The sequence below is a fragment of the Abramis brama genome (genome assembly GCF_963993115.1).
Source record: "Abramis brama genome assembly, chromosome: 8".
Classification (NCBI taxonomy): domain Eukaryota; kingdom Metazoa; phylum Chordata; class Actinopteri; order Cypriniformes; family Leuciscidae; genus Abramis; species Abramis brama.
Genome location: NC_139970.1, coordinates 27,736,297 through 27,761,645, shown reverse-complemented (window position 1 = coordinate 27,761,645; position 25,349 = coordinate 27,736,297). Strand labels below are relative to the sequence as shown.

The window sequence follows — 25,349 nt, the reverse complement described above, 5'->3', positions numbered from 1 at the left end:
TCTATCAACATAAATACGTAATATGTGAAAACTGTGCTTTTTTTAAACCTGAAGAGCGACAACATTAACAGTTTCACTTTTTTCATTGCATATGCAGGCAAATATGCAGTCCACACTTAGCTCCATGTTTTTGGTCATATGATAGCTGAATAAAGCCCTTTTAAGTAGATAATAATATCTTTTTACCTCCTGTCCTGTCTGTCGGACAATGATTAGAGAACGGCTTTGTTTGCTCGCTCATAATGAAAAAAAAAAAAAAGTCCTAAGAACATGAGGTCAGAGGCCAAAGCTGTCGGGGGGTCAGGGGCAGAAGTTTGCTTCTGTGACAAGATGAGCTGTATTGAGGAGATTTGACCTTCTGTGACCTTGCTGTCACACTGGACGTCTACTAGAGTGGGCGCTGCGGCTTTAATGGACTCCAACCTGAGCACATATATTTGTGTGTGTGTGTGTATCACACTTTCTCCTTTCATGTTAAAGCGAAGAGAGACACTCAACAGAGTGACTCAGAGTAAAAGTGAACCTGACAAGGCAGGATATTAACAAAAACACATTTATGATCTCTGACTTGCATATATAAAATTCACACGTGTGCACACACGCACCCCCCCCCCCCTCACCCCTCACCCCCCCCCCCCAACACACACACACACACACACACACCAATATAAATCCATTTTGCCCATCTGTCTGTTTGTGGAAAGGTAGAGAGAGTAGTCGTGTGTTCTGGCCTTTGCTGCCCTCTAGTGGATAACCAGTATATCACTGTCAGTCTGACGATGGTTTCACACCTTGAATATTTGAAACATTTTACTTTGTAATCTGGCCTATAGTTTTACACATTTATTTTTGATCAAATTTAATGCATTTCTGTGTCACTGCATATAGATTTTGGAGCAGAACATTATTCTCAATATATTCATTTATGTTACGTATGCTAATGAACGGCATTAAATGTGTGAGTTTTGTGAACAAGAGTTTCTCACGCCATACCTCATAGTTATGTCTGTACTCACTGAGAGCTCCATTTCCTGCTATTGAAATAACAGTTCTCTTCATTTCTGCTGCCTTATAAGCCCTTAAACACACACACCACTGATGATTCAACATAACCTCACGCAAATCTGTCTATAGCCTAGTAGCCTAGATTTAATGCTTTGGCATGATTTATAAAGACAACATTGAAGACCACTTCAAATGCCCTCACAACTCAGTTTGGACATTTTCAAACTCATTTAAAAGAACTTTTCTATGTGAATATATTTAAAAATGTAATTTATTCCTGCAAAGCTGAATTTACAGCGGTCATCCAGTCTGCAGTATCACACGATCTTTCAGAAATCATTCTAATATGCTGATATGATGCTCAAGAAAGATTTATTATTACTATTAGCAATGCTGAAAACAGTTGTGCAGCTCAATATTTTGAGGATTCTTTGATGAATAGAAAGTTCAAAAGAACATTTTAGAAACATTGAAAATTGCTTTGCTGTCACATTTGGTTAATGCATCCTTGCTGAATATAAGTATTAAAATATTCCACAACTATATAAGTAAGATACAACTTGGCTCATATTAAAAGGAACAGTTTTCGGTTTAGGATTTGGGTAAGCGTTTGAGCTTTATGAATATATGTTTAGGAGATTTTACCGTCTGGTACAAATTATTATTACTTGAGCCCTTTATTTTCCATCCCATCCCTCTGTTTCTCTACCCCTTCATCCAATCAATCTCTCTCTCTTTCTCTTTGTCTGATCAAAGAGCCCCAGTTCTGTCAATGTGAGGTGCTGTTTGGGATTAACACACCTCTGGTTCAGGGTTTAATCTAGACGCAGACATGGGAACCGAGAGCACTGGCCATATGTCCCGGCGGAGACACGGAAAGAGGTCGGACCACACCACCGGGCCTCGGCCTTAGACCTAAACACCTCTCAAGATATTCATGATGAAAGGTGTTCTCTGAAACCGCTCTCTTTTTATTTGCTCACAGCTTTGTCTCAAAAGTTGCTCGTTTATCGACGGGTTTAAAGATTCTGTTCACCTGTCATTGTTAAAGAGAAAGAAAAAAGACTCTTCTCTTTCTCTGTCTTTTACCCGTCCGCTCTCTCTAAGATGAAGTGACAGAGCAAACATACATCACACAGCAGTGGAGTTTGAGTGTGACCGGGCCGGCTATTCACCCTGTGTGTTTCATAAACACTGGATTAACCCCACTCACACACAGCACCTCACTCACAGGGTGACGCCCCTGCGGCGTAATACAATCTGACATTGTTTGTGAACTCCAGCACATTCCTGTCTCTAATTCTCTAAAAACTGTCCCGCACCTCCTGCACACTGAATTAGCTCATGTCCACGCTTTCATTCTTTAATGAGGGAAAGTTTGCCAATATGATTAATACACGTCTTAATAACGCTTTAGATAAATGGGACAAAAAAAATGAAATCCAGATTCAAAATAAATGAACTAGGGCAAGCATCACCAAACATAATAATATTATTAATCTGTTATCTGTAAATTGCATGTCTTCTATTTTAGTTCTTATCCAGTTCTTTGCCAATAAAATAACCAGAGTATCATTGAGACCCTTTTTTTTCCCCATATGCTTATGTTCAATACTACTTTACTGCACTACGTTTGCTCTACATAGTATCATGTAACCTCACATGCTTAGGCTGTTTACTGCAATCCTGCATGAGCAAATTTTAGGAAGCCTCTCTATATCACGTCATCATGTAATGTTTTATAATTTAAGATAAAATGACAATTTTATAACCAGCTATCATGTAAATTTTCTTCCCCAGTCCAATCAGAGAAATGATCTGGTCTGGTCTTAACAGTGTGCCCTTCTCAATTTATTATAGATTGATTTTTAATAAAAATACTAATAGTAAAACCAGAAAAAAAAAAAAAAAAAAAAAAAAGACTTAGGCCTATATATAAAAGGCTATGGTTTAAAAGGTGAGATTTTCGTTCTGTGAGAGTGTCATCTAGTGGCTGAATTAAGGTTCTGCATGTGGATGTTGTGGACCGTGGATTTGTCCAGCTGTAGTAAACCTTACTATTATATCTTGCTTTAATCCATTTATTAGTTGTATGGGTGCAGAAATATATTAGTATATTGACATATGTATATAGAGAAATTATAACACATTGTTAAAAAGGTTGAAGTCGGTTATATTATAATGTATTTTATATTACATTATAAAATGTTTTGTTGCTTTCTCTTTAAATTTATGGTCTCCATCTAGTGGCCTAATTGTGCTCTGCATTCAGTGAACATTTAAACTCCTCATGTCATTATTGTAGTTTGATTGTAAATCTAAAGAAATAATTACAGCTTTAAAAAATATACAAAATATTGTCATTAATAAATAAATGATTAAATAATGTATTATCACACTGTAAAAAATTTCTAACCCTCCCAAATCAAAATTTTCAAGTGACCGATAACATCTACATTTTTCAATTGGCCCAAGTGAAATTCTTGTTGCAATAGTCTGTTAACATTGGCTCAATGAGAAATAATACGTCAGACTAATTGAAAAATTTAGATGTTATCGGTCACTTGAAATTTTTGACTTGGGGATGTATTTTTTTTTTACAGTGCAGTTATCACCATTACGTTTGATTTAGGTGCTTATATTGTACTACACTGCATCTCTAGAGAAAAAGAGAAGACCATAGCTGACCTTTTGACATTAATGCAACAAACATTTCTGGAAATATCTAGAATTCTTTTTCTAATAACATTTATTATTATTATTTATTTATTATTATTAGGAGACCCAAATCTGCAAGGTATTCTGGTCTGATGTGGGTCCCCTTTTTATTATTATTTTATTTTATTTTATTTCATTTTTTAATTATTATTTTTATTTTATTTTATTTTATTTTATTTTATTTTTATTTTATTTTACTGTAAAATCACAAAGACTGAGAAGGGGAGATGGGCTTCAAACCACATGCTATTATACTGTTTCCTGTTTTTGAACCGAGCCAAATAGGGTTATGGTGCACCAAAAGATATATTTAAATGTACACCCTCAGACAATTGAAACTGAAAGTCATGGTTAGACTTAATAAAAGAGAAAGTAAAAAAGAAAAGATACAAAGAAAGTCATTATATAAAATTTATAGAAAATTTATAAAAAATTACATAGAAAATCACTACCTTCAACATTAAGACCAGAAAATCAAAGTGATTTGACCCCAAAAACCAGGTCTAATTTATTCAATCTTCTCCAAAATAAGAGCCAGTCTGATCATCATATCTATCTCTATGGAGACTTTTCAGGCTGAAATGGTGCTGATCTGCTTTCATCTGTCCTTGTGAGCTCTAACAGCGGCCATCTTGTCTGAAACCGTTGTCACAGGCCTCAGGAAGTGAAGAGTGTGTGATTGCAGAAGCCCCATGTATGCACTAATGCTTGCACATCTTGAAAGACGTAGTTTGACTGTCCCATGTGACTTGTACACTTCCTCCAAACGACACTTTCTCTCTGTCTCTGCTGAAACAGGTTTTGAGCAGTATTTTTCGGAACCCGACAGAGAACCAGGTACGAGTGTTCACTTTATACATTTTTAGGACGGCAGCACTGGGGAATGACAGAATATTTAAGAAAATGAACAGAGATGATGCGACTAAAGAAATGTTTTCTGGTTGACAGCTGGTTACTGAAGATTCACTGATGGTTGCTTACATTCTAAGCTAGATGCAAACCTGTTTCTAAGTTAGATCTTGATCCTGATTTTATATCTTGATCCTGATTTTATATCTCTATCCTGCATATCAAATAAATTATGCTTAAAGAAAAGTAGGTACGCAGAGGGACAGATATGTGTTATTTTACATGCATATCTAGAGCTAATTATTTTGATTATAAATTTAAAAGTGTATAATATAATAGTATTATTTGCCTTAATATATGACAATTTGTCAGGTCAGAAGTTAAAGAAGTTGTGTTTTTTTAACTGAAATGTTGTGATGCCTTGATTAAATGTGAACTAAGTATTTGCATGCAAAGTTCCCAAAACTTATGCCAAAATGTCAGAACTGATAAGATGCTTTAAAAAAAAAAAAATACTAAGAATATTTTCTTCCAGTTGTAACTTTTATTGGCAATTCAATCCCCTTAAACAGAGGATATTGCATTTAGCCCACTCTTGTAAGAAAGGCAAATTGTCATACACGACTGAAAGTGGCACTGTTTCCGCTGTGCTTTTTTTTTTTTTTTTTTTTGAAGATTTATTTATTTCCTGTCATGCTACAGTGTGTTATCATAGCGGCAGCAGATTTCATGGTTTACCAGCTACAGAAACATTTTAAATAAGTATACACATAGAAACAGTTTTGAAGACAAAATGGGATTTTTGCATAAATCTGTAAACTGCCACTGATCTTGATATCTGTACCATGATGTTCTTGACCATGGCTTGTTTACAAATTATAGTCCAAGTGATTTCACAAAAATTTAAATAGTGGCTGACAGAATTATCGCCTGTCTAAAACCTGTTAAGAACTGACAGAAATGGCTGTTAGTGTGAAGTGCACTATAGAATTTTGCAAGAGCTGGTTGTTTATTTTTGACGTCAACCATTCAAAGACAAATTATTAAAATATAAAAACGTTTGTATTGTTTTAGAGTCTATATAAATATATGTGCATGTACTGTAGCTTAAAATGTAGTAGTTGAGAAGCTTAGATTCTGTGGAAAAAAAGGCTTGACAGATCATTTCCTCCACTCTCTGTCCGATGGTGCAATTACTCTGTCGAAACATTCACAAGAAACGTATATAAAAAGCTGCTAACAGACAGCAAAATAAATAATGACACAATAGTGAAATATGCAGAAGAACACATCCAAATGTAGTGTCTATATGCACTTAAACATTTTGCGTTTTATAAACATTTTATAAAAGCTCAAACTTCAGGAAGTGAATTCAGTCCATAACTTGAAAAGACCTGTAACACTTTAAAATATATTGATGCAATGGAATTCTAGTTTGATGTCTGCCATTTTCATTGTAAGCAAAATAAATCTGAAACATTATTTTACTGAGGCATGTGCTACTAAAAAGCCAACTAATGGTAGGTAAGAAGGGAAGTTGTGACCGGGCCTACACTCTTACAAAAAATGTTCAATGGGGTTCTATACTGTATATAACCCATTGTTTTATGACAAAAAGTTTTATTAAGAGAAATGTCTTAAATGGTTAAGATATTTACCCCTGGTTTCACAGACAAGGCTTAAGCTAGTCTCAGACTAAAATGCAGGTTTGAGCTGATTTAACTAAAAGCAACTTGCATTGACATTTTTTAAAATATGTCTCTGCCATTGTTTTGTCTTGAAATGCACAACTGTAATGTTTTTTAAAGGCACGTTTATAAAAGCTACTTAAATATCCTAATTTGAACAAAGGCCTAATCCTGGCTTAATCTAAGCCCTGTATGTGAAACCGGGTCTTACGTTTTTATTTATTTACATTTTTCTACTTTAAGTGTGTTTACGAGCTGTTTAACTTATAAAACTTAATTAAAATTAAAAATGAATTCAAACCAAATTAATTCATTAAAACTAAATCTATAAAATGATCCCATGATTGGAACCCTTTAAGGTTCTATATAGAACCTTTTCTTCTAAAGGCCCGCTCACACCAAGAACGATAACAACAAAGATAACTATAACAATAACTATATAAGTGTCCACAGCAGTGGATGATATTGTTTGGTTTATTCTAAGGCTACGTCCACATTAATCCGGATACATTTGAAAACAGCATTTTCGTTTCAAAACATTCCCTGTCCACTAAATAGCAGGCACAACAATCCCGGTACAACCATGGATATTGTTGGTACAATATGCATCACACCACGAAAATGCAAACTTTATTATTGTGTCCATGTAAACTACAAAAACGCTTTGTAATTTTTGAAAATTTGTGAAAACGGTGACGTCATGCTCATACATATTACGTGAACATGTTCAGTCTATAGGGGCATACTTTTTCTTTACAATGTGGCATTGCCAACTACCTTTCTGGCATGCATGATGCAGCATTTTAATCATTTTCCCACATCAACTTTGTTGTCTGTACACGAAAAACTCAAAGGAAAAAAAGTACCATTAAATTCGAATGATGTAATCGAGTCAATCTCCCTATGCTTTCAAAATAATGTTTGTTATATATATATATATTATTTTGCAATAAACTTAAAATATATTGTTTTTATAATCAACATTTGTAAATGAGTAGTTTTATATTTCTCCATCCTTTTTAATTTGATGTTGAACCCTTTAAGGGTTTCCTTCCCTTTCCTTCCCTCCTTCCCTTTCCCTTAACCCTTTCCTTCCCTCACTAAATCCATTAAGTACACAATCTTCTGCCTTTTGTCTTTTTGTCCGATTTTCAAAAATGGCTTGGTTCATATAACCCTTTAATGAAGACTATTTTAAAATCCCTATGGGAAAATGAATGAAAAATTCTTCTGGAACCAGTGCCACTGATAAAAGCCGTTCTCTACTGTTATACCATGGTTTGTCTGAATACTCAATTCTGATTGGCTGGAAGGTGTGCAATAAATATGTTTAATGCACAGGTTGTTCCAAGTCAATTTAAACACCATTCTAACAAGCCTTTAATGCACTGCTTTCATTAGCCGTGTTTCCACTGTCAGGCCAGTGCGAGCCAGGGCTTTAAACGGACCGTGCTGGGCTAATAGCCTCGGACCTGTTTTTTTAACAGAAAGGTTTTTTCAATTTTTAACAGAAAGGTTGAACTGTGGAAGGATATTTTTCATAAAATGTCACTTTTTCATGCAATTTATAATTTGAAGTTTCTGTTGGCCAAAACTATCCTTTGATTATTTTTGTGTCTGGCTGATTGATGTATTGTTCACATTTTCAGCCAATCAAAAATTGTAAATGACAGATTTTGTGTTATTGCTATTTTTTCTTCAGTGTCAGCGATGCAAAAGCAGCCAGCACTGGTGCTTCCTGGAGCTGTTCAGATGAGGATCAAGAGCTCTCAGAACAGTTCTGGAGAGAGACTCAGCCAGACAAAGTCTATGGTCTTACCAGAGCCTGACACACTACAGAAACCTGTGAGCACGAGCGCAATCACACATTAACTGTCTATCTACAGTATGTTGCATGAGTGTGTGAAACTACATGCACCATGTTATTTGCAGCTTCCTGTTGCGTTGGCTGTTTTTAGAAACACAGACACAGAACAGCAGAGGGCAGGCCAGCACTGCTGCACAGGGCCGGCTGCTATTACTGCCATTTTCATCAAACTAAAGCTAACACAAAACTTAAAAACAGCAGCTTAATAATCTGCTTTCTTGTTACTATAATAATCATTTTGTGTGGTATGTACATTTTTATGATAAAAAAAAAACCTTTCACTAAATTGTAATTGTAACCAGAATTAAATATCGATGGAATTAAATTCAATATTAGATGTTACGTAGAAATATGTAACATGCATGTAAAATACAATTTAGTGCAGTGACTGTAAAAGCCAAACCTTTTTCTGTAGGAGAAATCAAATGACCTGGTAGGAAATAATCTGTAGTTTTATAGAACATTTAAGAAAGATCCATGTGTATTACTCAAAAAAAAATATATAATAATAATAATAATAATTTTAAAGTAAATTACAAAACATTTCTGGTCATATCATGGTCCATAATTTCATTCAGGCAACACATGCTCTTTGTTTAGATCAACCGTCACCGGAGGAACCAGTCTCAGCATAACATTGATGGTTCTGTTGGGCTGCAGGTATGATCTATCGTACCTCCTCCACTACCACCATCGTATAAAATTGTTTTGTTTTTTTATATGGGAGCCAGAAGAGCCTGCAGTAAATGATTTACGCTCACAAAAGTTAATAATATAATGATTATTTTGAAGAATGGAAATCTGAGCTGTATAAACAGAGTTTAGTGAGAGTTTCATTACACAAGAAATGGGAAGCATGGTTCCAAAACCTTTTTTTTTTTTTTACCAGCAAATTAACCAATAAAATAAATTAAAATGCAGCAGCCAACCAGAGTGTTTTTAAGCTACTGTAGGTTTTTTTTTATTCTGGAAGACTAAATATTTTTTTGTGTTTCTGTTCTTTTACAGACTGTTTTAAAAGGAGAATATTTGAACAAAGCCAAAATTGCTGAAGGAGGAAAGAAATTACGGTCTGTCTGTCTGTCTGTGTCTGTCTGTCTGTCTCTCTCTCTCTCTCTCTCTCTCTCTCTCTCTCTCTCTCTATCTATCTATCTATCTATTTATCTTCTCTCTCTATCTATCTATCTATCTACTGTATCTAGTTTGGTCACACTTTATTTTGGGGAACACGTATTCATTCTTAACTACGAGTTTTACCTCAATAAACTCCTATTTTACTGCTTATTACTAGCTAGTAAGGTAGTTTTTGTTGTGGTTAAGTTTAGGTTTTGGGTAGGATTAAGGGATGTAGAATATGGTCATGCAGAATAAGGCATTCATATGTGCTTTATAAATAATAAAAACAGCCAATATGTTAGTAATATGCAAGCTAATAAACAACTAGTTTGGTGACATATATTCACTATTAACTAAAGTTTTACCGTGAGTAATAACCTCAGTTATTTTCACAGAAAAAACTGGACTTCAACCTGGGTTGTTCTTTGCTCCAATCAACTATTATTCTATAAAGAGAGCAAACAAGAAGCTGTTGCAAATTTGGTAAGACCACGGCACATATTTGCATACACCCACTGCACCTGTATTTAGGGGAAAAATCAATGAGCAAATGTTTGTCAACTGATAAATGTTACCTTTATGATAAAATAAATACTTGAATAATATGTAAAATCAGAAAAATAAAACAAAAGAATTGAATGAGTAGCTACAGTTGGGAGTTAAGCAGCATAACTGTTAGCAACTGGGTGGGGAAACATAATGATTTCCATATTTGTCTCAATTCTTAACTTTGCTTTGATGCCGACTATTTAAAACACTGCTGAAAAAAGAAATACTTATCATGCACGGGACTTTACAGCCATATTATTATTCTGCTGATTTGAGCCGCATGTTGCAGTGATAGAGAAAATGAGGTAGAGAAGAATAAAGGTTTACTACCTTCACATGCTTGTAAATGGTATGCCGAGGCCATCGATGGGGTCAACTCATATTAGTTTCAACATCACTCATGGTCAAGTGGCCATAAAGCCCCCGAGCTCTCTGCCATTTCTTAGGGCGATACACACAGAGGTTATCAGGATGAAGTTAAGTATTTTTGCCACCTCATTAAAACCGTAGGACTGTATGAAATGCCTCTTTACATAGCTTAAAAGCCTGACGTGGAGCTTTTTTATTTTTTATTATTTTAATACAAAGCAATTGAATATATTTGAATATAAATGTGAAAATCTCCTGACAAATGTCATCTATTATTAAAAAATGTTTGATTTAATAGGCGATCTGTCCTGTATCAAAACATTGTGTTTTTAAATTGTTTATTATTACACAAAGTCACGTAAGACATGAAAAATGTGGTGTTTCTATTAGTATCTTGGCAAACATGTTAATGTAATTGTACTTTCTCCACAGAAACCAGGTGGTAAAGCAGATGGTGTGGATCTGTGTGGGGCTATTATCGAGTGGACAACAGAGAAATCCAGTCGAAAGAACGTGATTCAGGTAGGACAGTCGAACACATTCAGCCAAAGTTCATTCTTTCATCCATTTTATCATCTGTTAGAACCGGAAAAACGGCAACACTTTATAGGGATGTCCCGATCCGATCACGTGATCGGAAATCGGGCCCGATCGCGTGTTTTCAGACTCGATCGGAATCGGACGTTACCTCCCGATCAGGACTCGGATATATATGTATTTATATTCTCATTATTTTTTAACACCTCTATTATGCGGTGACACAGAGTTACGGCGGTTTCACACTGAGTGTAAGCAGCGCAGGAGCAGTGCGTATGGTGAGCAGGAGCAGGACACGCGCGTTTTGCTTTCATACTGGCAGCGTTTGTCACGCGCGGCTGAACCGTGGGTTGTGTACAGACAGAGTCTATAATGGATAAGTTGGCTTTTTTTTTTTCGTTTTCAAATACATTTAAGAGAAAAGACTTGTCAAGAAGCTTATTTTATTAATAATTTCATTTATATAACTTTTGGTTCATCTTTGTTTTTATTGTTATGGCAACAAGTTTGTTTTTGGACATTTGTTTTCTTTTTAAATTGCAGTTGGTCATTTGATTGACTGTTTAAAACACAATAGATATCATCAATGCACTTTTTGGATAAAACTGCGGTGTATTATGGCCATGATCAATGTATTGTCACTTTAATTCAGCAAAAGCGGCGCAGCAAAAATAGACTCGGCGCCGAAACGATCACGGCACTCCTGCTTTGCTCTGCTACGCACTGCCGCGCCACCTCTGCGTGCGGTGTGAATGCTCTAAAGCCTGGTTTAATCTGTTAACATGGGGGCCAAAAAAAATACGCGCTGCATGCTCTGTTTTAACAGTGCAGTGTGAAATATTTTTTAATATTTACTGTTGCACTAAAGTCCAAAAGTGAAGAATTTATTTATTACTTGATTGTTCAAGCTACCTCACAGAAGTGCTCTGTTTGTTAACAGAGTTGTTGAATGTTAAATTAAGGTGAATTAAATAAAAAATAAGGAACATCCTGGATCTGTTTTTTTCGCTCTTCTTTATTCTTTTTTGTTTTTGCAATATAAGTTAGAAGTATCGGATCGGGACTCGGTATCGGCAGATACTTAAAATCAAATGACTCGGACTCGGACTCGAGGGCAAAAAAACCTGATCGGGACATCCCTAACACTTTACAATAAGGTTTCATTAGTTAACATTAGTTAACTTATTAGTTAACATGAACTGATAATGCACTTGTTAATTTCAACATTTACTAATACATTATTAATATCAAATATTGTGTTTGTTAACATTAGTTAATGCACTGTGAAGTAACACGAACAACCAATGTTTGTTATTTTTTTATAGTAATATTTTTTATTAACCAACGTTTACAAATTGAACAAATACAGTAACAAATGTATTGCTCAAGGTTATCTAACATACATTACAATAAGGTCTCATTTGTTAACATTAGTAAAAGTGTTACTGGCAAAACTATTCAAAAACTAATAAATGCACTGTAATCTCAATAGCTATATAACACAGATGCTTATTATCTAGTAAATCTTAATAGTGAAGATTTGTCAGAAGTGCCATCGGCCTTGATCTTGTGTCACAAGGTCTCACTTCTAATAACATCTTGGGCTTCCTGCTTCATCTTTAATAATCTATCCTTCCTTTTTCAGCTCAAACTTTGTAAGATCACAGCTTAACCAAACTGCTCAATACATTTATGAAGTCTCAAAGGATTGAAACATCTACAAAGAAACCTAATTGCTCAGTGAGCTTAGCGTCCACTTTCACCAGGCTTGATATTGTCTCTCGAAGCTGGTGTCATACCTCTTAAAACCCCTCAAGAAAAAATATACACAGTCTTTTATCTGCAGACCAGTGATTGGATGGATCTTTCAGGATGCAAAGTTCTTTAGCATCCAAAAGCATTTCCTGACATTTCTGTCCAGTCATTGTTGTCACGAAGACTTTTTATTAGGACTTATCTAAAGCGAGATAATCTTCCGGCTGGTGTTTTAGGGTGCGCCAAATGCTTATCAATAGATTGATAGCAGAGTTAGCTCTCATAATGAGGCAAAACGAGGATAAAAAGCCGATTTCTGATCTCATTGCGCACTTATAATATCTTATCACCGCCACTGTACTTGCTGTCCAGTATTTTGCCCAGAAATCTTTTTTTTTTATTTTCTGCAGGAGAGATTAAAAAGGCATTAAGCAGTAATCTTAAATAATCCCAAACTCTCACACAGAAAAAAGTGCTTGTAATGATGGTACAAGCCATTTCGTAGTCTGCCACCGCTGTCAATCAACCTCAACCGGGATTAGAAATTAGTGTGCAGGCTCGTTAATTCAGCAGCGTGGAGAGTTAGATTTGCAATCTGTGAGGCATTCAGCCGAGGTCTCGAAGATCTGTGAGGCTTAGGGCAAGACAAAACACTTGTGTCAGATTGAGGGATAGTTGTGATTAAGGAAGTTCACGTTCTTTCATTGGAGGTTTTGATCAGTGTCTTAAGCATCTGGAGTTGACTTTCATTCCTTTTTGTGCTTCTGTCACTGCTGATATTAACCTTAAACGCTGGTGCAGATCCTTATATCTCTACTAATACCAGGATTACAGCATTTATCAGTTGAAACTTAGCAGCCTTGAACCTCAATCACAGCGCTGGAGGTGCTTTATTTAGCATGTTTGCAAATTAACATATTTAAAATGACCATACATTTGGAAATTGTGCACCAAGGGATTGTGCAAAAGTTTGGAGTCGGTAAGATGTTTTTTAAAAAGAAAGAACTTACGCTCACCAAGGCTTTATTTATTTGATCAAACATACAATAAAAACAGTAATATTGTCAAATATGATTACAATTTAAAATAGCTGTTTTCTATGTTAATATATTTTAAAATGTAATTTATTCCTGTGATGGCAAAGCTGAATTTTCAGCATCATTACTCCAGTCTTCAGTGTCACATGATCCTTCAGAAATCATTCTAATATGCTGTTTTGGTGCACCAGAAACATTTTTTGTTATTATTATTAATGTTGACAGCAGTTGTGCTGTTTAATATTTTTGTGGGAATCGTGATACTTTTTTTTTTTAAGGATTCTCTGATGATTAGAAAGTTCAGCATCTGTTTGAAGCAAAAACATTTTTTTGTAGCATTATAGATATCTTTACTGCCACTCCGTGCTGAATAAAATTAATTAAAAAAAAAAAAAAATCACCAAACTTTTGACTGGTAGTGTCAAGAAATCTTTCATATTACTGTGATTTATGTCAACAAGTGAGTAAACAGAACTAAGAATCTACTTCACTAGAAATTCTCATCACAGTGTTGACACACACAGCCTTTCGGGTTCATTTAAAAGGGTTATGAACCAAGGGAGACATATGCATTTATCACTTTCAAAGCTCCCACAAAACTCATACGCACAGATGAAACTCTTTGGTTTCCTTTAGAGAAAACAACTGATTTTAGCCTGTGTGGATTTATACACATTTATGCAAATCACATCAAATTCAATACAGAATTAAAAGTTTCTAATTTGACCATTTGTATAGTCAGATTAACAGATTTCAAACCAAACCCCAGCCTTTACTGAATGGACAGTTAAAACATTGTTCAAAATATCTTCTTTTGTTTTACGCAGCAGAAAGAAAGTCATACAGGTTTGGAACCAGCATTATTATTGTAAAAAAAAAAAAAAAAAAAAAAAAAAAAAAGAATTATATGACGACAGAATTAAAAATGTTTGGTAAATTAACCCTTTACGTCTTACCTGTGAGAAAAAAAGACAAGTTCAAAATATTTTCATTGTACTAAACAACCCACGGAAAAGTATTATCTTCCAAAACATTCATCCTGAACACCAAAGTCCTTTCTCGCACAGCCTATCAGTTTTCAGTGCAGCAGGAAACAAAAAACCGTCAGACAATGGAAATCCAATTCTCATCACATCCGTGTTTGCGTCACCTGCGTGAAAAAGACTATCGAATCCAGCAATCCTGTTACACATAAGCGACTGCACTAAGACCTTACAACTGCCTCATATTATTGACAATAGTTGCCTGACATGAGTGTTTGAGAATCAAGAGGAAACATCTGAGGCTGATTGAAATATCATATGCTGGCATGTGGCGTCAAGCTGGAGAGACAGCAGAGCTAAATCTCAAACTTTGCACTCTCCTTTCACCTGACACACACACACTTTGAACATGAATTAAAGGGGGAATCCTTTGCTGAGGTCAGTCAGACAGGGCGAACATAAATGAATAAATAAATCAATCCTTCCTCAAAAAGTGGGCAGAAAATAAGCAGCAATTATGAACCAATTTGTACTGTTTGGAAGAAGGCCAGTGGAGGTTATTGCAAAGTTTATAGGCACTGTGATAAATAGCATGTGGTTGATGTCCATACACCATCTCCTCAACTGTCCGTGGAAGTGAAGATCTTTGGCTAGGCACTGTCAGATCTCGTGTCTCATGCACTCGGCACCTTTCGGGCATGTTTACTGCAGATTTTGACAGACTGACAGGCTTACAGTGAGTAGGAGAGATCTGACTCTTCAAATGGCTTGCCTAGAAGGACTGCTAAGTATCGTGCTTTTGAAAGGACACTTTACAGAATTGAGCTAATGAAGTGATGTTTTGTGTAATTACAGAATGTTGTTTAGATTGTCACTCACTGCGGTACATGTAAACAGGCTTAACCTGACTGTCACGGCAGTGCTGGACTTACTATCAAAATACATTTGATCCAAATGACATCAAATTGCAGGCTAAAGGCATAGCTATGTATTTAGCCATTTGTGAGCAATGTTAGGACAATGCAAGGTCTGTTTTTAAAAAGTACATTAACTTTTGACATTTCTCTTTCAAAACATTTTTTTTATCTCTTCATTTAAACCACTTTTCACTCTCCTACTAGTTTTTCTTATTATTATTATTTATTCCATGACAGTGTAATTTCCACCATATCTCAAATGATGTTTAGTGTATTAGACTTCCAAAGACATTTTAAACTCTATAAAATAAAATGGCTGACTCTTTACTAAGGGTAATTTCATTACTAGGATTTTATATATCCTAAATACATATTATTCAATAATATTGTCACCCTTTTTGCACAAAATTACAGTTAAATCGGAAATGACAAAACATTTTGTGGTAATTTCAGTACAGAAAGTTTTATTAGAAATAGTTCAGATTATCTTGGATTTTAAAATGTAATAAATGTATAATATTCTATGAGACGAGGGTAAAAGGGTAAAAAGACATTTGAAAAGTAGTACAAATTATTTATGTTAAAAAGTTTCCAGTACACACTTGTTGTCGCCTTTAAGTTGAAATCCGTTTGAATAAAAATCCACTCTTGTGATATACAGTACAAGAGTCTAGTAGAAAATAGACATTGTGTAGTTTCAAGCACGTAGATATGAAATATATTACTGCACCTCTAAGCTTGCGACCACGCAATCTTTTTCTTAAGACCACTTTGCAAGAGAGTTGAAGTAAAGATTTTTGCTTGCCCTTAAAGCTGCTTACATTGTATTGAGCGTTAATTTCAGTGTTCAAACAATATACTTTATATTCTGTAATAATCATGGGATGAACGGAAGGATTTGAGATTCAGACAGCAGATTACAAAGGAGATTAGAGCAGCAAAATGACTCTCTCTTAGCAAGAACATACGATTTACAACGCCTCAGTACAAATAGTTATTGTCCAGAAAAAAACAAAGAATTCACTTTTCTTTTTTTCTTTTTTTTTTCAATTTAAGAGGGTTTTGAACCCTAATTCAAACCAACCTACAAAACCACTGCTAGAGAAAACACATTGTATAACAGTACTTTTGACACAAAAGACCTTGTGACATCTTCCCCTGGTCGCTTTTATGGATCATTATTATGTTATTTCTCACTTTGAATTTCAATTCAGCTGTTCAGTTGTGGAAGCTTTTGTATTAGCAAATTGCAACTCACAATTTTAATCAAATCGACTGATGGTTCAATCCTTTACGAGAATAGCTCGCTCATTTAAAATTGCAATCTGGTGAATGTCGGGTACAGAAACAGTATTGCCACTCGTCTCGTAAAACACTTTACGAAGATTTTGTTTCTGTCGTTGTTATTAATATTTCTAATGCGGCCTAAACCATTGAATTAAACATTGTGCGTGAGAAAGCATCAGGGGAATGCAGTGCATCTTCCTCCATTCCCTCTGATTTTGCTTTTGTTTTCTCTGGGAAGCCAGTAGCTCTCTAAGCCAGACCCATCTCAGGAGTTGTGGAAAATTGGAGATAATTAACCCTACTATCTAATGCGCTTCAAAGTTGAGTTGTGTCTTTATGTAGCTTTCAAATTAATGTTTAATTTAACAGCAAAACACAAATGTTAAGTCACAAATGGCATTCTGGTCTTTGTACTGCTCTGCATAATTAAACATTAATGAAGAGTCAAAGTGAGAGCCCAGATATTCAAATTCCTCCTCATTAAACAGTGTGATTAAAAGCATAGGGCTTTTATATGTTGTACTCTTTCTTATTTCCACTCACACAACACAAAACTTTCCACTAGTCCCAGTTTTCCAATCAGCTACTCTACCACTTTTCCTGACCAATAATATTCTTTCACAACATTTTAAAAGATATATATTGTTATTATTTTTTGTGAAATACAGAATTGTAATGTCATGTTATGTAGCCTAACATTACACTGTAACAGTCCTATTAAGTCACTTTCACTTATATTTAATGCACACAATAACAAGTTTAAGTTGAAAGTTTAATGTCACATACACAGTGATGCAAAGACAGTGAAATGTCTGTGCATTTTTTTGTAAAAAGTAAGAAGAAAATATATGTAGCTAGCTACAGTATTTAAATACAAAATAAATGAGAGTTAACGGTGAGGAGAAGAAAGAGTATGATTTTAGAAAAATATATACAGCGTTAAGCCCAGTGCAGCAATAAAATCATAAATATTGCAGTATGAATTGTACAAGATTTGTTGTGTAAGCTGCCCATAACAGCATTAAATGTCCATAGAAATATGTGCGCATACTAAAAAATATTGGCATTATATCTATGGGCCCTTCTTTTCCATGGGCAGCACCACATGCAGAGATGAAACATGGCATAAATTATGAGAGCTTGATTCCAGGGAGGTATTGGTGAATATAGCAATGGATAGTTGGAAAGATGATTATCGTTTTTTAGAAATGGGACAGAACTCATGACTCATCAGCTAACCCTTTCAGATAATCTTCATGAAATCAAAGACCAATGTGACGTTTGGTTTTGAAACAGCTTGATTTACAGGATGAGCTATTTTGAAAGACGTAAAAAATGTGTTTCAGTTTAACTTAATCGAGCTTTGGTGTTGAATTTATTAAAGCTGGTTTGGCTTTGAAATACTATTTGAATTATTTGATACATTGCGTGCTGGGTTGTGAAACATTATCTCTGTGCTGTCTTCTGAATCAAAGTGGAACGGCAATACGTCAATGGCTCATTTAATTTTGAATGTCCGAAAAGAATGTTGTGTCACATATAAAATATCTGTTGAATCTGCATAAAAGGGGATCACTGATACTGCACGAGCTTCATGCGTTGTATTAGCAAAACCAGAAAGAGATGTGAAACTCCCATCTGAAAGTTTCTTATGACCTGCAGCACAAATATCCTTCATTAAAGTGGGTCTGTTTCACCCGTTCAAACCGCCAATGAGGATTCCAACAAGTCCACACCACTCCAAACTATTACTGTCATGTCCGCAGGCACCCTGCGAAGGAAAGAAGGGGCTTCAGAACAAACATGCTCTCTCGGATGTTCCACTCTGAAGAATAGAGGGATCGCAAACACACTCTGACAAGAATTGTGCCCCTAACCATTCCCTCTGTATTCACTCCATCCCCAAAGAGACTGCGTGATTCCCCCTGCCACCCTCTCTCAAAGTCAGAAAAGTCTGTTTTAAACAGGGAAAACTTTGGACGTCTATGTGTAGTGACTGTATGGGGGGGAGGGGGGTTGTGGTGTGTTCTGTGATCCGGCCTGGTATTTTTAGAGACTGACCACTCTAAAATGATTTTAGGTTTTTAGAAATATGCAGTGTCAGCTCTCTTTAAAATAACAAGTATCTCTTCTGTGCAACGGTATTTGACAATTCTGACCTTAGCGTTGGTGTTTGCTTGCATTCTTCTGGGAATGCCACTTATTCTATGCGACTGTGCCATGTGACGTTACGCCAGTCTCGAGAAATACGTCTAATGTTTAGTCAGGTATCACACTAATAATTTGTCATCTGAAATTTCTCATCTAACTTCTTCCCATAATGTTTATTATTGATTTGCAATGGTATTTAAATAAATAAATAAAATATGTATTAATATATTGTATATTTATATTATACATTAACGTTCAAAAGATTGGAGTTGGTAAGTCTCTTGTGCTCACCAAATCCGCATTTCTCTCATAAGTCTCTTATGCTCACCAAGGTTAAAACTCTTTTTTAAGATTTTTCAGCATCATTACTGCAGTCTTCAGTGTCACATGATCCTTCAAAAATGCTAATTTGTTGCTCGAGAAACATTTCTTATTATTTCAATTTTTGTTTTGTTTTTGATGAAAAGAAAGTTCAAAAGAACAGCATTTATTTGAAATATAAATCTTTTGTATCATTATAAATGTCTTTACTGTCACTTCTGTGTAATTTAATGTGTCCTTTCTGAATAAAAGTATTAATTTCTTTAAAAAAATAAAATACTGCCCCCAACTTTTGAAATACTTTTTTTCTTCTGATGTAAAATCAATATTTCTTTGGTTATAGTTATACAGAAGAAAGATAAGAAAATGCAAGCAATAAAATGTCATACTATTTTAGATTTTAACTTAAAACCAAATATGCAAAATCGGCAATAGTGTGGAGAAGGTAGACACAATTACAAAAATAATTGTTCTGTTCAATTTTAGGATTGTGATGTAGTACAGTTTGATTACTCCATTTATACACAGGTCTGTTATGGCAGGGAGCGTTCACACAAAGTTTGCCAGCTGTATTTGTTTGAATGCCACTCTTTTAACTTAATTTCATTTTCAACCCTCTTTTACTAACAGATAACCACCCTAACTGGTCAGGAGTTTTTGCTGCAGGCAGATCACTTTCCAACCATCTGTAAATGGCATGATGCCCTCAAGAAAGCAGTGGACAGTCTGGTATGTCATTTCTTAAAAGACAAAATAGCTTTATGCACATTTGTACTTTAACATGGACTGATCTGGGAAGTGAATCTTTACCTATATTTTATATGAAGGACTATATATATATTTTTTTTAAATGGTTAAATACACTAATGCTAAGCTTCTAACATTAGGATAAATGAGCAATATTTTGTTGATATTATTTCTGCATCTATCTGATGAATCTTTTATATGATGTTGTGGTTTAGTCGAGTGGACCTGGAGGCAAGAGCTGTGGTAGAGTGGCCCTAAACAGATCCAACAGTACAGAATGCTTGCCCAGACCAACCTGTGAAGCCACCAAACCTAAACCAAAAGAGACCAAGTCTGAACACAGACGCTCCATCAGTGAGTAACACGTGTGTGTGTGAGTGTGTGAGAGAGTGAGAGAGGTGATAACTGGCAATCAGCACATAGAGTTCAGAACCAGTGAGTGTGTCGAGGTTGCAGCCTTGCTTCACCACTGTTTAATATCCACATTAATGAGTTAGCAGTACAGATGACAGTCTGTTCACAGACTTTATTTCTCCAAAAGAAATTTAGGTCATATTTCACCCCAAAATCCAAAGAAATTAAAAAAAACTTGTATAAAAAATAAAACGGAACCGATTTTAGGATCAGGATTTTTTTTCATTGTAACATTATTTTTTAACATTTATTTTCATGACAATTAAGCAGTTCTCAATACTGTAATATATATATATATATATATATATATATATATATATATATATATATATATATATATATATATATATATACACATTTTCAGTAAAAACCCCACAACAACAACTCAAAAGCAAAATGGATAAAATGTGCTTAAAGGGGTCATATAATGCGATTTCTTGTTTTCCTTTTTTTTAGTGTGTCATGAAACAAAGACCTAATGTTTCAAATATGGTAAGGGGCGTGACATTTCTGTCACACGTTTAAGGTTTTTGAGCCAATCACAATCGCACTGGATCGCTGGCCAATCAGAGCACACCGCACTTTTCGATGAGCTTTGTAAAAATCGACGCGTTTCAGAAAGGTGGGGCATAGAGGAGAAACAATAATGTACAGTATGTGTAAATTTATTACTTTTTTTTAAACCTAAAACCGCGTAAAACACTGCATTAAACCAAATACACAAAAATGTTATTTTTAGAACCATCATATGACCCCTTTAATTGTCATTAATCAATACTTTGTCATGCTACCATATAAAAATCATAATGGTCCTTAAAAAAAGGCTTCATTATTTTTAAGCAAAATATAATTTCCTATTTTCCTTTTGGTTTGGGGGTGAAATGTGACCTGGACATGATTTTGCACGATTCATTATGGTTATTTTTTTCATCACTTCTTCCTCTGTGCGACTGTGGTCACATTCTGAACAGGAAGCACAAGCACAACAACACCTTGACCACATGCAGTTAGGTAACTGTAACAAGAACATCCGCGTCTGGAATAACATGACATCTATAATAAAATGCAGACACGTTACCACATCTCATCTCATCAGTTACCATGTGAGACAGAGACCAACAGAAGCTGAATTTCAGACAATATATACGACTGTTTGGAACTCCACTGGGATGTTGAGTAAGATGGATTCAGTCTGCTCTCTGTCAATCATTATTATAAATTACAAGCTATTTGACACTCTCCAAGCGTTTCTGTCATTGGTAATTGCAGCATTTTCTGCCCTGAATGAGTATCAAAGAGAATTCATTTACCACTGTACTGAATACTGGGCAGTAGCTCCGAACGCTCACTTGTCACATACTAATCACTGGACTTGTCAAGATGGTGTAATATTGACACTAACTTTGGCCGGAATCAATAAATAAATGCTGTGAAATGAGATATGTACGTACACTGGAGAATATTTCAACAGAAGTAGCTTTTCTGGTGTGCTTTTGAACAATGTGGAGAAAGGAGACAGTCTTATTTGCATGAGGAGGACTTGCACAAAGACAGCCTCAAAAGAATGTGGCGAGTGTTCAGTGACAGCATTGTTCCTGTGTCTCCTCTGATCCCCCGCACAGTGTTCAAGCTGAATTACAGCGCCTCAGACAGCGCGGACAAGAATGGAGTTAAGAACAGACTGAAGAAGTTCATCTCCAGACGGCCCTCCATGAAAACGCTACAGGAAAAAGGCCTTATTAAAGGTGAAAGATTTGACATGTGTGCTCCATACATTAATGTGATGCTTATTGCCAACTATCAGTTTCAAAAATCCTTTTACTTATTCACTTAACAACTTGCCCAGTTGTAGCCCAGTTAATAGTCATAATTACATGCTACACAATTGCAGGTTACATATTACGTGATGTCATACGAATGTGCAATCTTAGGACATTCGTTTATTTTGGCTCCCATATGGTTTCCATATTAAACACAACTGTGACCCAGTTAAAAAAAAAAAAAAAAAAGGTAGCAAGACAGTCTTTTTCATTTACGCCATATTCCAGTTCAACAAGCAATCCCTGATGCGAATTCTTAAAGACTGTAACTAATTTATTTTATTCATGGCATACACCAAACATAACATTAAAGGATATTTTAAGCATACTTGGAACTCTCGGATAAAGGTAATGATATCTTTAATTTCTTCTGGTGTCAAATAGACCCTTTAATGTAGTATCTGTGGGGGTAAATGGTAGATCAAAGAGGACAATATTAAGGGAATGAATAAAACTACTGTGGGATTAACAGAGTAGCGCAGGTGGCTCCTAACACAGCTAACGCTGGCAGAGCTCCAAGGCAAGCTCGCCCTCTAAACAACCATCTGAAATTAGGAACGTTCCATATTGTACCGATGCTTTTTAATAGTAATTTATGTAGAAATGCCCCTCCTGCCAGATATTTCTCTAGGAAAGTTCTGAATGCGCATTTGTATGCAAAGGTGGCTTGCTTGCAGTCATTTATGCATTTAGCACATCGCCACTTCCCCCCCATTCCTCGCGGGTGCCGAAATGAGAGCAGGACATCTTTGATGTTCCAGAAGCCTCTGGGACAGCTCGCCCGGTCCTATATGAACTCAAAAAGCCAAATGATGAGGACATTTACACCTCTACGCTTACAACTGTAGTTTTGCTCATTATGGAGCGTTCTGATCTTTGAAATATGACTGCCCCAAAACATTTCACTTTGCATTTCATCTGTGAAATTCCTGGGTCACACTTTACATTATATTGCTCGTATATTGCACCTCGTAATCTGTAATTAGTTTCGAAGCAGCTTGTAATTACTCATTGCTATTATCTGCAGCTGTCAATAATTTATTTTTTTAAACGTCTAATTAATTACATGATATGCTGATTAATAGATATTTGTTGAAAAAGCCCCCAAATGAAGATAATTTAAGACATTGTGGGGGCAGACGAGTAAATAATTGAAAAGACAATACAAATAAGTCAATATATTTGACATTTATTTTCTATATGATTAACATAAACTAAATGAAAAAAAAGAAAGATTCAGAGTCTTGCACCATGAGTGAGTGACACAATTGTAAGATTCTAAGTTAAATTTAATGCATTATTTTTCATAATTTCATTATCACTGTTTTTTCCAGAGCGGCTGTATAGATAAATGAACTACTAACTTTTAATACAACAGAAATGAACCATCACTGAGCTTACTTAAGCTGGACTAAAACACTGTTTTCTTCTAGATCTGCTGTACAGCCGAAACAATCTTTGTTGCATTATGTTCCCGTTATCTCTGTAAAGCTGCTTTGAAACAATCTGCATTGTAAAAATCACTATATAAATAAAGGTGACTTGACTTATTGATAACAGTAATGATAGTTTTATATTAATAAATGAACACCTGTGACATGGGCACTGTAATACAAAGTGTTAGCAAATCCTACTTTAGCATTATACATTTGTAAATATTCTCACTGACGCGTTTTTCCATAGACCGAGTGTTTGGATGTCACATGTTGACCCTGTGCGAGAGAGAAGGAACCACTGTGCCCAGATTTGTCAAATTGTGTGTGGATGAAGTAGAAAAACGAGGTATGGCTCAAAAAATTATCTTTTAAAAAAAACAAATGGATGTTGTTTTTATCACATGCCTGGCTGACTAACAGACAGATGTCTTTACCCCGTCCTCACAGGCCTGGAGGCTGATGGGATATACAGGGTGAGTGGCAATTTGGCCGTTATCCAGAAACTCCGCTTCCTAGTTGACCAAGGTGAGTTTAATTCTGTAATTATCTATTATCAGTGCTTGGTTTAAGGCCAACAGTTGCATCAGTGTTCATCTAAATGACATATTATTGTTTTCGTTCTAAAGGCTTAGCTGAAAGGTATGAATTAGTTAGTTTGTAATAGGCACCACAAATTGTTTGATAAGGATTTTCAGTGTGGTTTGATATGCAGTGAAATGCAGGCAGGACAATGTGGTCGACTCTCAGGGGGCGTATTAACATTGACATAATGATTAGCATTTTTTAATTTCCTCATCAAACGACTGTTGTTTTAATTCTCTCTGTTGGCTTCTCTGACTCTGTCTCTCTGTTTCCCCAGAGGAGGAGCTTGACTTGGGCGACAGCCAATGGGAGGACATCCATGTCATCACCGGAGCGCTAAAGATGTTTTTCCGTGAACTGCCAGAGCCCCTGTTTCCCTTTCGCTTTTTTGACTTGTTTGTGGAAGCCATTAGTAAGTAGTGAAATCGATACGAGCAAATCAGTGTAATTGCTAAAAATATTTTGGTATAAGAACCTTAAAATGTATTACAAGGAATTATTAATTACCTTTCCCAGAGATGTTAGACTTCAGAATACTCTAAATGTGCTCAAGTATTCTACGGCAACATCAAGTTATTTCTTATTCATGGTTTACAGCTTAGGTCCTCCTAACTGTAATTTAAGCCACGGATGGATAAAGCGCTCGCCACTCCTGGGTTGAGTTGTGTTATTTGGGATTGACCCTCTTAGGCGCATTCTTGCAGATCTGTCAGCCAAAAGGGGTCGCTCTTTGACAGGGAGGTGCTGAGATCATTCAAACTCCCTGTTTGGGGAATGGGGGAATTTCTCAGGCCAGAGGGCAAAGTCAGGGCCTGTGGTCCAGACAGAAACTGTCACCAGATCGGCCTTAGTGTCACGTGTAACCTCCCTCCAGCAGCACAGAGCAAACTCTGGGCCTCACCTCGAGCGTCCAGCTGACGCCAGTGTGTTTCTCTTGGGCAATCTACCTTCTGGAAGGCACGTACCTTCTGAAATATATGTATGTACCTTTGTGCTTGAAACAACATTTGTCCTGCACTTTTGTTTTACGACTTGTTCGATTTCTGACGCCCTGTTAGTTTTAAAACAAACACTTTCAGATTAGTGGCCGTGTGAACTACAGAGTGGCGATAAACTATGTACTAAGCCGTATATGGGCATGTAAATAGAGAGTAAGTATAGAGCAAACAGGGAGTGCAGAACATTGTAGGAACAATTGCAG

At 35.7% G+C, this 25,349-nt stretch overlaps 1 protein-coding gene across 2 annotated transcripts in view; it reads left to right on the top strand.

Annotated features, from left to right (window-relative positions):
• Nucleotides 1-4,427: 4,427 nt before the first annotated feature.
• The window catches only part of arhgap15 (Rho GTPase activating protein 15), a gene marked incomplete at its 5' end in the record, with an annotated part of 34,387 nt that continues 13,465 nt past the window's right edge, over nt 4,428-25,349 (top strand). The window contains 12 exons of one of the 2 annotated variants that reach the window (XM_084123102.1): nt 4,428-4,560; nt 7,963-8,105; nt 8,728-8,787; nt 9,136-9,197; nt 9,639-9,726; nt 10,594-10,683; nt 19,780-19,878; nt 20,112-20,250; nt 21,933-22,055; nt 23,814-23,912; nt 24,014-24,091; nt 24,426-24,560. In XM_084123102.1, coding sequence (XP_083979228.1) covers nt 4,428-4,560; nt 7,963-8,105; nt 8,728-8,787; nt 9,136-9,197; nt 9,639-9,726; nt 10,594-10,683; nt 19,780-19,878; nt 20,112-20,250; nt 21,933-22,055; nt 23,814-23,912; nt 24,014-24,091; nt 24,426-24,560 — 1,249 coding nt within the window. The remainder of the gene's footprint in view (nt 4,561-7,962; nt 8,106-8,727; nt 8,788-9,135; nt 9,198-9,638; nt 9,727-10,593; nt 10,684-19,779; nt 19,879-20,111; nt 20,251-21,932; nt 22,056-23,813; nt 23,913-24,013; nt 24,092-24,425; nt 24,561-25,349) is intronic. The other variant, XM_084123103.1, reaches the window with a different exon arrangement.